At 39.6% G+C, this 12,500-nt stretch overlaps 2 protein-coding genes and 1 non-coding gene across 4 annotated transcripts in view; all 3 read right to left on the bottom strand.

Annotated features, from left to right (window-relative positions):
• The window catches only part of LOC138016654 (NEDD4 family-interacting protein 1-like), a 16,541-nt gene extending 14,581 nt beyond the window's left edge, over positions 1 to 1,960 (bottom strand). The window contains exon 1 of the mRNA XM_068863846.1: positions 1,796 to 1,960. Within this exon, the coding sequence (XP_068719947.1) occupies positions 1,796 to 1,822 (27 nt within the window). The 5' untranslated portion in view covers positions 1,823 to 1,960. The remainder of the gene's footprint in view (positions 1 to 1,795) is intronic.
• Positions 1,961 to 3,127: 1,167 nt separating this feature from the next.
• LOC138015860 (uncharacterized) lies at positions 3,128 to 10,648 on the bottom strand. 2 transcript variants are annotated; one of them, XM_068862987.1, is made up of 9 exons: positions 10,516 to 10,648; positions 9,852 to 9,996; positions 9,618 to 9,783; positions 9,360 to 9,510; positions 8,512 to 8,647; positions 6,612 to 6,794; positions 5,334 to 5,425; positions 4,552 to 4,624; positions 3,128 to 3,660 (listed from the first exon to the last, which is right to left on the bottom strand). In XM_068862987.1, exons 1-9 carry the CDS (start codon positions 10,549 to 10,551, stop codon positions 3,560 to 3,562), a joined length of 1,083 nt encoding a protein of 360 aa, XP_068719088.1. In that variant the 5' UTR covers positions 10,552 to 10,648; the 3' UTR covers positions 3,128 to 3,559. The 2 variants fall into 2 exon arrangements, with proteins under 2 accessions (XP_068719088.1, XP_068719087.1); XM_068862986.1 differs by lacking the exon at positions 10,516 to 10,648 and adding an exon at positions 10,082 to 10,200.
• Trnas-uga (transfer RNA serine (anticodon UGA)) lies at positions 9,098 to 9,179 on the bottom strand. The gene has a single exon. It is a non-coding gene; the product is annotated as a tRNA-Ser (tRNA).
• Positions 10,649 to 12,500: the final 1,852 nt, after the last annotated feature.

Genomic DNA, 12,500 nt, shown 5'->3' with positions numbered 1-12,500 from the left:
GTATTTCCGGTGGTCATTTCTCTCCCGAAAATATGTCAGTGTTTGCATGCTATAACTAATACCACCACTGACAATAACTTTCATCTGACATATTGGCTGAACCTCAAATTAAGCATAATCCTCAGTGGTACCACTCAATCTTCTGAACCTCACTTTTCACAACATTCTGGTCATGCAGAATGTATCATCATCACCACTCAAGAGAATTAACATCACATTCACAGCAAACAGCAAGTGCAGAATTGAAATTTGCACTTTGCAAAAACCAAAGAATTTTATTATTTTTATTTTTCTACCTGTTATATACAGATATTGTGCAGATTTTTCATGCTTTCTTGACAAGCACCTGCCTGCTGATTCCCGTTCACTGTATCCCATAAACACAATGCTAAAGATTCTCTCTATTACGATTGAACTTGTATGCAGTTGAAAATGGTTTCCCTCAAGAGGGGGAATAGGGTATGCCCATGGGGTTTGACAGAAAAATGATTAATCCCCTGCGTTAGGAATTCAACACCTCTGTGTACTGCTGCCACTGGGTTGGGAAGATTTCTGGATTGGGTTGATGGGGACAGTAGAAGTACCATACACAGTGTACATTGTGTAAACCCTGACATCCACTGAGCCTCATATTTTGGCACGTTTTTACGGCTGTTAGCTGAGAAAGTGTCAGCAATGAGTAATTACTTCATTATTTTTAGTTCAAAAAATGTTCTTCGTTGCGCTATTTCATTCAATTGCCAATGTACAATGGTGCATGGATTTTCCACCTGCTGGTGTCTTAAATTAAAGTTATTTGGGACGTATACAAAACATGGACCCCAGGTCCATGGACCACCTCTGTGGAACACCGCTTATTTCAATTCAGTTGTAAATTCAATAGGTTTTACAAGCAGAAAAATCTCCAGGAGAAAGGGAGAAGTGATCCTCTCACTTATCTGGAAAATTTAAGCAGGAGTCCATGACTAGGACGCTCTAACCAACTGAGCTATGAAGCCACTGACGTTGGGAGCTGGTCATTTGTGGGTTCAATGTTCCCGTGAGGAATGAATCAACGATGAAATGATATATGAAATGGGATCACACATGTATATGAACTGCGGATATGAAATCAAGTGAAGCCATGATCCTCACAGTTATGAACGCAATTTTTGCAATTGAGTAAAGAAGCCTGAAAAATTTAGGACAGGGTTTGAACCCGTGACCTCGCGATACCCATGCGACGCTCTAATCAACTGAGCTGACCTTGAACCCACAAAAGACCAACGTCAGTGGCTTCATAGCTTAGTTGGTTAGAGCGTCGCACTGGTATCGCGCGGCCACGGGTTCAAATCTCAGGCTTCTTTACGTAATTGCAAAAATTGCGTTCATAAATGCGAGGATCATAGCTTCACTTGATTTCATATCCGCAGTTCATATATGATCCATTTCACATATCATTTCATCGTTAAACTAGACAAAATAATGAAATTGTATTCACAACACTGAAGGGCAAAATATTCTTTTAAAACATTGAGAAGAAAAGTGAATTAACTATCACTCTTGTTTTTAAAATGAGAATACATCGATCGACAGCGCAGCGACAGCCAGGTTGCTCGAAGCCCGGTTAGCGCTAACCTTTGGTTAAGAGGTATCAAAACCAATAGGTTTACACAGCATTTAACGCTGGTTAGCGCTAACCATGCTTCGAGCAACCCGGGCCTCAAGTGACAACAAGATAATTTAATTTAAAGCGTGCAGGTTTGTCCAGGAAAGAGCAACTGAACAACGACAAGACACAACACAACCAACATACTGGTTCATATCGCTGATTTGATGACATCGAAGTCTTCTTATAGGGGTCTCACGGCTTCCCCAGTAGATTACACTCCTTTAGAACACCTATGTTTCTCGATAAGAACAGGCACAACTGCAGCTTCGTAAAATGGCGAACCCAAACATTGAATGTACGAGAAGACTCGTTTTGAGGAAGTATGTGACGTCATAATAACCTCAATCTTTACCCAGTGCTTTCCCGAGATTTTGCGGAAGGTTGGGGGATTAGAAGGATGCATTTGCGATGTACTTTTTCGTCATTCATTTTTTATTACAACGTTGCTATAGATAGATGTTAACTGCACATTTTGTTTTGTAATGAGGGCTAGGTGGAATGGGCTACCCGTTCAAGTTATGCGTACCTCCCCTTTGATGTTTCCCCTTCTTTCCCTTTTTTTTTTCGAGGAAGGGGGTGGGGGAATGTGTCGGCATTTTGATCTTCCTTATCCTAAGGGGGTAAACTCCCAGAGACACCCTCAATAGGGGGGTACGTATGGAGTGGCCCAGTTCTGTTGTGAACTGCAGATACCTCACAAGCGCCCATTTAATACTCTAAAATTGAGTTTGGTAAAACTAGTATCTCCATTTGAATTGTTTATTGCGGTGAGACGACTGTATTTTCAGGAAGTAAAGTTTTGACTCCTGGGAACGGTCTTGCATGTGAAGGGAGCGAAGTCTTGCAAAGTCATCTACAACAGAGATGACTTACCGGTATATTGATGGTTCCTTGAAGATACTTTGAGAAATTTTGGAGTTTTCCTAATGGAAGCACTGAACCTTCTGGCCCCAGTAGTTCAAACGATTGATAGTGCTATCCGCCGGATAAATCACTATCCACTGGATATTAGTCATTATAGTGAAACCAATTGCGCTATCCACCTTTTGAGCAACTGGGACCTGATAATTACCAGTTTGGATCCTCCACCTGTGAGCTACAGAACACTCATGGGAGCAAGGCCATTCAACCAGTTACAGGTGAAAAACATTGTGATGCATTCTCGAAAAGACATTAAGCTTTTGCCCGAGAAATCCATGGAGTTGTCAGAGAAGTTTTTTCCCTGTCTATAGCGATAAACAATTCTAATCACTAATCAGGCATCCCACACGGACGAAAGTCATGTCTATTCCGAGGGCAGGGGCTAGGGGGTGAGGGGTAATTAGGTCTGGGTTAGGGTTATTTATCCACCCCTCCCTTTTAACTCATAGGATGGTTAAAAGATTCTACTCTGACTAGCACCAGATGATTTCATTTGTCAATGGGAACCCTTCTGGGGCAAAAGGGTGAGAGGGGATCACGAAATGTTAACACTGATAATTGAACGAGGAGATTTATTTATGGTCGTGTCATCATATTATTACAGTTGGTAGATAAAGATCTTTATCACAAAAATTTCACAGTGCAATGCTGATGTTCATTTTATTTTTCAAGTTTAGCAAAGACAGTGTAAGGGTGGACAAGGAAATGACAATAATATTATTATTATTGTCTGTGCTAATCCTACTTTCAGCTTGGTCATGACCAATGTTCTGTAACTTCATTTCCAATGAATGAAGTGCTTTGGTCTAACTGGTAAGGTGCCAAGAGAACACTTGCAAGAAACAGTGCATGTTTTTTGTGGAAATGCAATAACCTCTTTCTTGGTTTCATGTGGTTAATTTTGGATTCAAATATATTAAGCTTATTAAGTTTCTTGCATTCTTCCTGTGCCTAAGAGTGCTGTTGTTATTTTCCTTTCTTGAAAGATTACGAAGGTCCAGTCCACAGTGAAACCCATCCGGGATCATGATTCTCTTTCTTGTCATTGGCACTGATCTTCTGAAGTTTTCTCAGTAGACTTGCCCTTTCTGGAACGAAACGTTACAGATTTAGTGTAGTTATGCAATTAAACTTATAGGCATCAAAGTCTTCAGCTCTACAGCTACACTGTAATACTACTGAAACTGTAATGTTGGTAACCAGTACTTCAGGTAAAGAGGCTTGGTTTCCTTTTGCTGAAGAAACTCAAGGGAGTCAAGGTCAGGCTTAGTAGCCATGAGGTCGTATGTGGGCCGAGTTTCAGTCAATCTTAATTAATAAGAATTGATTGTTCATCTAATGCCGTAATTTCCGTCCGTTTACCTGCGCGGTAGATTACCCGCATCGTTCGTTTTTTGCAATAACAAGAAAAAAATTGGAACAGATTTCCTGGACTAGCAGACATTACCTGCACCCAAAAACAAAAGAAATTCTTAAACTCACAAAGTTGGAGTGAAGATAAGCCTTCATGGCCGTGCATAGCCCGTACAAGTGTAGATTTTTGCAACGCTGAAGATTGATAAAGTGTAATTGGTGAGTTTTCATGCCTAATGGATTTTGATCTTCCATTGCATGATTAACCGCTTGTAAAAATCCGTCCTAAAAAAAATCGATATCTGTAATACTATATTACTGAAACTGTAATGTTGATCACCAGTACTTCAGGTAAAGAGGCTTGATTTCCTTTTGCTGAAGAAACTGAAGGGAGACATGGACAGGCTTAGCGGTTACCAACTGCGCCTCCTAACTCTGTGACCTGGGTAGAACCCTGGCCTAGCCATGAGGTTGTATGTGGGCGGAGTTTCAGTCAATCTTAATCTGATCTCAATAAGAATTTAAACTATCCCTCTTGTAGGTTATCATATCTGAGTTCACAAGAGAAAATCTCATTTAGAAATATTCTTTTCTAATGAAACCTTTGGCATTTAAAATAACCATACCATGTGGTTTTGCAGTTTTCAGATATTCCGCCAAGGCAGGAATTGGACCTGATTTCAACCTTTTGGCTTCCTCCTGCAACAAAAAGAGGTTACACTGATGGTCAAAAATTATTTCCCATCAACATAAATGTAGCTCTTAGGATGGTGCTCTGTAAATGAAGTTACTGAGTGGACTCAGTGTGATTGCAATGAAAGTTTTTTTAGTGGATGTATAGAGGTTGTAAACCCATTGACTCCTGTAAACTGCCCTCCATTTGCAAGTAAAAATTGTCTGGCGTTAGACAGTAAAATCGTTTAACTTAAGTGCCATATTCCTAAGAGGCAATGGATTAAAGTTAGCATGGAAATTGGGCTGTACGTATCTTTACGAGATGATAAATTGAAAAGGGAAATGTTAATTACTGTTACCATTATTAGGAAGATTTGAAAGCTGCAGCTTCACGTGTCAGCCCTTTGCCAGAATAAATCCAAAAAAACCATAATGTCATGTCATTATGAAGACATCTTGACCTACTTGTACTTAACTCCTAGTGAGTGGGGATGAGGAGGACGTCAGGTCGAAGAAACATATCTCTGGTTTTTTTGTGGTCCTTCACTGCCATTTTACGATTCAATTGAAACATGACTCTTGTAATTAAATTACGGCAGGATAACACAGATGACAGCAACTTTAATTATGGAAGAGTTTTCTAGCAAGGATTTTAGTTTTCAACTCTGTTTGTTACTGACTGTCAAATGCATACTAATTCTCTCAGCAAATTTCAAGTCCCTGTGAGACTAACCTTCAAAGTAGCAGACTTGTTGACATATTCTGTTGAGTACTCTGATTTTCCATGCAGATGCATTTGAGGTGAATTGTATAACACTGTTGGAACTGGAACATAATATATCATTGAACATGTTTTTTTTTCATGGCAGTGGATCCTTGTGTAATTACATTCCTCCCCTTTTACTAATAATTTATTTTTTACTTGTTCCCTGGGCATAACCCCAGATTAAAAACGCTTTCAAAGGCACAAGGAAGGGTTACGTTTTTACAAACGTTGGCCGTGTAGCACTTTGACAGACTTAACTGATTAGAGTGTTCTGTGAAGTGCTACTTTTGTACCCCATAGGAACCATGTGAGCTTTAGCCCTACTAATGGAAATCGGCCCACACAAGGACAGAGAAAAACTCTGACCAGAGTGGGAATTGAACCCACGACCAAGGTCTGACGGGAGCAAGCCGTGGTTCATATGAGGTACAAAACTAGCACTTCACCCTGGTCAGAGTTTTTCTCTGTCCTTGTATGGGCCCATTTCCATTAGTAGAGCTAAGACTCACATGATTCATATGGAGTACGGCTTAAAAGTACTACTATGATCAAATTTTTATCCCTTGAATTTTTAGGTTTATCATATAGAATTCCAGGAAGGATAACAAAAAGGCCATTTATCGTTTGGAAATATCTGCATTGGTTCTGGAGATATTTAAGTTACTGTAAAAGAATACACAAGATACAGCAGGCCCAAGTCACACTCAGCAAACATATCATATGATGTGGCACATACGGTTTGAAGGGTGCTGTCCAAGGTTATGGACGCCAGTTGTATCAAAGTGAGTTTTGATCCATGGCAGGGGTCTCCTTTCTGACCCGTAATTGTAGAGACCTCTCCCAGCAGGGAATATGGCCTTGATTGAGCAGCCACAGATGGCTTTCAAGGAGTACCGTAAACCTAACAGGAGATGTGACCCTATATGAACTGGCCACAACCCGGGACTCACTAATCAGTAATTACAACTGTCACCTGAATACAATTTTAACGCTTATTCTGTTTACACAAGTCATATAAAGGTGATTTTTACAAGGGGGGTGTTATATGAATGCCACAAAAAAGAGGTAGAAGAGGAAATTACCATTACCGAGAAGATAACAAAATTTGGTAAAACAGCAACATTTGAGAACACTCACCAAAACAACACACATTTTTCTGCATTAGAAAGGATGTATAGGCACAACAGGCAATAGAAAAGATTACAAGGTAGGTAGTAAGAATACTAAAGTTGCCTGTTGACTTACCTGCGCCGACAGCGCGTTTGTAGGCTTTCTTGTTACATCCAAAGCGGCTGCTCAAGTTTTCTGACAACTCGCTCTTCACTACAGGTGCCTGATAACTACATCGTGCTGTGGAGTCTAATGTGTAAGGTGGCTTGTACACTGAAGGGACAACACCCCCAGCAAATGCTGTGGAAATATTCACCCCTGAAAATTAAAAAAGTTTTATGTTTAAAACAATTTTATTGACATGCCTAGTAATACATACTTTAATAGAGTACATTAATTTTGTGTAATTATAATCATGTTGCTTAAGGACGGTGCCTACTATTGTTATTGCGCATATGTTCTGTGCATTTCGAGATGCTCGGGTTTCCTATCGGAGATGCTTACTAATACAGTGATCAATATCTTTGCACGGTTTAAAACTATCCAGAGAAAGTAGATCTTAGTAAGTACTCTTGGTATCCAAAAAGAAAGTTGGGGGTAGCTATGCATTTTTAAGAGATAATTTTAGCTACATTTTGAGAAAGAATGCCATGCATTACAAATATTATTAATCAATTATCTTTGAAAAATGCGTGGTTACCCCCAATTTTATTTTTTGGATTTCAATAACATTTGTTAAGATCCACATTAACCCTTTCACTCCTGTGGGGTTCCCCATTGACGAGTAAAATCGTCTGGCGTTAGACAGAGTGAAATCTATAAGTGTCATTCTTGGGAGTGAAAGGGTTAATTCCTACATAATCATAAACCGGGGCAAAAATACCTTTGAATTAGTAGGCACCGTCCTTAATAAGTACTATAAACCTTTTGCCCCTGAGTGGTTCCCCATTGACAAGTAAACTTGTCTGGCAACTTGGACAGAGTACAGTCCGTTTAAAAACAATGTTGATCGAAAAAGCTGACATCCAACAATCGGGGGGTTATGAAGAGGAATAATGGAATAAGAATGACTGAAATTTTGTGAGGGCCCGGAATAACGGAATAACGACTTCCTTTGGCATAACCGATTTGTCAACCCGAATAAGACTAGTATCTTAATTTTTTTCAAGGGAATAATGATCAGTTCTTTCTTATTGGAATGATGGAATAGCAAAAATTTCTGAGCAGGAATAATGGTATATTGAACACCTAATTATTCCTCTTCATTATTATAACTCTTCACAAAAATACCAAATGATAAACCCTTTGGCGTCCAAACCGGCCTAAACCGGCCAGACTTTTACTTGTCAATGGGGAACCCCTGGGAGTCAATGGGTTAAATACACATCATTGCTTTCTCCACTACACTATTGGGATGACAAAACATCATTCTCTCTTTTGCCTCCTGCAAATAATATCATACATACTTGATTCAAATAGGACAAATCTTTATCAAATTGATCTCTGTTCTCAAATTGTGCTCCATAGAGTCCCAAGTGAGTTGCTTTGGTATACACCCACTTAATAGGACTAAGAGCATGATAATCAAAAAACTGGCTCAGGCAGTTACGGTTCCGCTATTTCAATATTTGCGAAAAATAAAAAAAAAACAGTAAAGTAAAAAAAGAATGAAGACAAACCTGAATGAATTTTTTTTTCCCTTTTATCAACGCCCTTCCCATCCTTTACCCACCCAGGGCTCTCTTCTCAGAAATTGGAACACACCCATTCACATGAGATGCATTACGTTTTCATTATCCCATATCCATATAAAAACAATCACGCTGTAGGCAAACTTGGCAGGCATAGTGCATATATATAAAAAAAGCCATAATTACAAAAGACAGGGGGAGGGAGGGGGGGGGGCTTAAAAGCTTTCTTCCTCTGAAAAGGAGGGGGGGGGGGGTTAATAGAGGATTTATGGTATAATTTATCAAGTGGCAGTAAGTTTGACGTACCATGCCAGTAATGAAACTAGTATTAAATGACTAAATACCTTGTGGGATCCCTGTGTAATCAAACTGATATGTAGATTTGATTTGGTCTTTAAACACTTCACTCATGGCTTCAGGACTTTTCTCGTTGGTAAAAACAAGTGGTAAACGACTTGGAAATTTCCAAATCATAAATGCCTGACGGAAAGAGTTGAACATAAAAAAAGCTTACTTGTGCAACTTTTTTTGCAGATAATTTAAAATACTATAATTACTGATAGTGTGGTACTACCAAAGTACCAGTTTTAATTATGTAAATATTTTACCATCTATTAAGTTTATTGTCGTTCTTTATTAGCTTATCAGCTTGTGTGACCCAAAAGTAATTTAAAAGCTCCTTTCAAATAGCTTGGTTTCCGAAATTAGCGTGGCGAGATTTATGTGAAAGTCTCAAGCTGTAAAATTTGCAGTTCAGCCATTGTGAAGGCTACATGCTGTACTTGTGACCTATAGGTAGTCTACCCTGCATAAAACTCGATTCGTTTTGATTTTTTAAATAAAATATACTCTTGGATAACGACTTTGCCTAAAGATAAAGCCGGGAAGGTCAGGTAAAAAAAAAAAAGAAAATTCGAAAAATTTACTCTCCGCTGCGAGCAGGATTCGAACCTGCGCACGGAAACCGTATTGGATTTCAAGTCCAACGCCTTAACCACTCGGCCATCGCAGCTCGTTGCAGGATTATGGTAAAAATCATTTTCTTATTCATTGGAAACGCTTTCAAACGCACACTTCACCCAAACACGTTACACATTCTATTTAATTATTGTCGAATAAATAAACCTGCAAGTAATCACCCTTTAGGACTTATTGGCCGTAGTATTTACTCTTCAAACCCACCGTACAGTACCTCAGACGGGTGGGGATTGTTTCTCCGGCTTCCAGATGCAGTTCCCGCACGAATGGGCTTCGTTTTTCCCACATATTTCTGATTAAAATCAGTTCGGTACGACGTAGGATTATTGTTGCTTCTACTTGGAAAGATTTTTGACGAGCTCGGTCTGTGTGTGAAATAGAAAAATGCAAATAAAAAAATCAATCCCATATGTAAATTTCCAATTTCCGTTGCTAGGCAAGCAAGCAAGCGCGTGAATCTCTGAAATTTTACCTTGCATTTCCTGCTGGATAACCAAACGTTCCCCCATATTCTCTTTGATTCGTTGTCATGTAGAACAATTCCGGGTTTCTCGTGTAGCTTTGTTTGTTGTTCTCAGGGAAACGGCTTTCCGCAGGAGGAACGCTTTTTGGTCGTGTCGGCATTTGCGCTCGAGAAACTGTCAAATGTCAACAACAGGTTATATTAGCACAAATACACTTTTTGTTTCTTATTAAGTTAGCTTACCTGGTGAGTACCACGTTGCAGGGTCTGACGAAGCTCCGACCTTGTCCATAAGTTCTATACACTTCGTTTTGTCATTGTGCGTTCCGGATGGAAAATACCTCGCGAGGTTGTAAGCAAATCCCGGTGTTACGACAGCTTCGTTTAACTGGAAGTTAAACATATAACAAATTATGAGCAGCTTACTAAGATTATGCTCAAAGAAACATCGTTAACATCCTTGTATTATTTACTTGTAAGGCTTGTTGATCTTCCCAAGCTTGAAACGGATTCGTGGCGCTTTCATTTAAAATTTGACGCGGCGCCATTGTTGAAGTCACAAAATGCGGGTCTCGCGAGTCGCGCGTGTTGATAGGCTGCACAGCGGGGCCCTTACCGGAAGAAAAAATGTGAGCTTACAAAGGAAAACAAAACAAGACAACGTCAGAAATTTGCTTTTATAGTTTTTTTCGCCCACTACGCGGGAAGCATTTTCAGGCGAGCTAAGATCTTTTCATCACTTTTTTCAAGTATGAATCGAATCATTTTCAGTTTTATCCTCATATTTAATGTACTATCAAGCTCATAAATGACGTGCAAAAATTCTCTCATTTGTTGCTATGGAAATTGAAATGAGTTGCAAGGGGAAATATGTTGAAAATACTGCTTTAGTTACATTTGAACTTACTAGTGGTAATCTGCTGAACTCCCAAACTTGAGCCATTTCTCTTTCGTTGCGACAAAACCAATTCTGTAGCCGTTAAAAAGCAAATTTGCTCGAAATCGGAAAGCTCACAGATTGAATTGGGGTCCTCTTTTTCTTTTGCGAAAGAAATCGGATCCAGTCACCAAGGTAGCATCTTGCGTCGACACCGCAGAGTAAACGTGAGTACGATTGGTTTAAAAAGTAAAACAAAATGACATTACGCCTTAAATGGATCCACGAAGCCTTTCAAGAATGTAAATTAACATGGGCACCCAACGAACAATTCAACTCAAAGTTTAATTTTAGGGAATAAATTTAAACTTTTCTTTTCAGAAATTGGCAGCTGCAAGTTACCTTCAACTAACTTCCCTCCAAATTATTTGCTAATTTGCTAGCTGATTTGAGTGCCAAAAACTGCCTTATATGACCCTTTCAAAAACGCAAGGAAATGTTTTCCTGTCTAGAACCTTGTGGGTGCTGTTTCAGTAATCCGATTATTTTTTTCGTCAGTCTTCCAAAGTCTGGCCAGGGGATCTCCAACAATTAATCGAAAATTTCACAACTTATAGACAACATTTCATTCTGTCAGATCAGAAACCCATAAGGGTTGAAACGTGTAACGGCCCCTTGCGTGCTGCGAAACAAGCTTCTGAATATTCAAAAATTTGGTTTATCAACGGAGTTGATAATGTAAATTGACCACCGTACAGAGATTCTAAAAGCTGACGTTTCGAGCGTTAGCCCTTCGTCAGAGCGAATCGCTCTGACGAAGATTCGCTCTGACGAAGGGCTAACGCTCGAAACGTCAGCTTTTAGAATTTCTGTACGGTGGTCAATTTACATTATCAACTCCGTTGATAAACCAAATTTTTGTATACTACTTCCCCACCGACGCAGCACCACAGTTTCTTTAGAAACTACCCCTTCATTCTGAATATTCAACTTGCTAAGTACCATATTTGGAAAAACAAGAGCGAGGGGTTTCCAAATATGGTACTTAGCACTGAAACATTCAACCAATCAGTTTGCACTGAATATTCGGAAGCTGTGAACGCGCGTTACACGTTTCAACTCTTATGGGTTTCTGGTCAGATGCAATTAACGGCTTCTGCTTTAGGTATTCCCGAAACGAAAACCTTACTTTTGAATATCTCATGAAAAGATTTGTGTCGAATATAGGGAATTTACGTGAAAAGTGAAATTTTAAATGTAGACCTGAGCCAGGCTCGGAGGGTCGTGAAGGAGTAAAATGGGAGCTAGGATTGACTAGATTTTTCGGTGGGAAAATGAGATTTGATCCCTGGGAACTGGCTTTTTTTTTTTTACTGGGAATGGGAGATAAAGAGTCCTTGGTGCGAATGGGATTTGAATTATCAGAGGTTATCATTTATTAACTGTAGTTCTGTTCAAAATTCCTGATATCAAATATTTCATGCGGTCTTCTTGCGTTCCTGGCCACTGCCATGTGAGACCTTCCCGATGCTAACATATTTGTTTTTGAAACTCAAAGGTCCCCTAATTCCAACATCCCTATCTCTAATACGGCTTCACCAGCACGAATCGACTTCCCTAAACCCACTGCAAACCAATGAAATCAATCAAAAAGAAGAAACTCAGATGAGCGATAATAGGCAAGGCGCCATGGTAAATGTGTCAGGCACAGGAACTGAAACGTCCTCATAAACGTACCCTACCGATTTGCAAGACCTTCGGACTAGCGATTGTTGTGGGTCTAATGAACAGAGCGAAGACTCCGAGGAGGATACCGGTGAGGATACCTATATTGATGAATTTAGTAATGATGATGATGACAGTGACTCTGAAGGGGACGTTGAGAAACGGAGACTGCACCATTCAGAATGCTTTCATGTACCAGGTGATAGCAGGTCTTTTTCGGTAGACACTTGGGTAAGCAATTCCATTTAGCTACAAATTATATTATACCTCGCACTGTCTTTATTGCCTCC

This window comes from Montipora capricornis, chromosome 9 (genome assembly GCF_036669925.1).
Source record: "Montipora capricornis isolate CH-2021 chromosome 9, ASM3666992v2, whole genome shotgun sequence".
NCBI lineage: Eukaryota > Metazoa > Cnidaria > Anthozoa > Scleractinia > Acroporidae > Montipora > Montipora capricornis.
The sequence above is the reverse complement of the archived record's forward strand: the minus strand, read 5'-3'. Positions and strand labels throughout refer to the sequence as shown.

Excerpts from the sequence above, each read along its gene's own strand:
- LOC138015860 (XM_068862986.1), bottom strand. The coding sequence starts at position 10,156 with ATGGCGCCGCGTCAAATTTTAAATGAAAGCGCCACGAATCCGTTTCAA. Across the intron at positions 5,426-6,611 it reads CAAACGCGCTGTCGGCGCAG|TTCCAACAGTGTTATACAAT; the intron begins GTAAGTCAACAG and ends ATTATGTTCCAG. Across the intron at positions 4,625-5,333 it reads ACAAGTCTGCTACTTTGAAG|GAGGAAGCCAAAAGGTTGAA; the intron begins GTTAGTCTCACA and ends TTTTTGTTGCAG.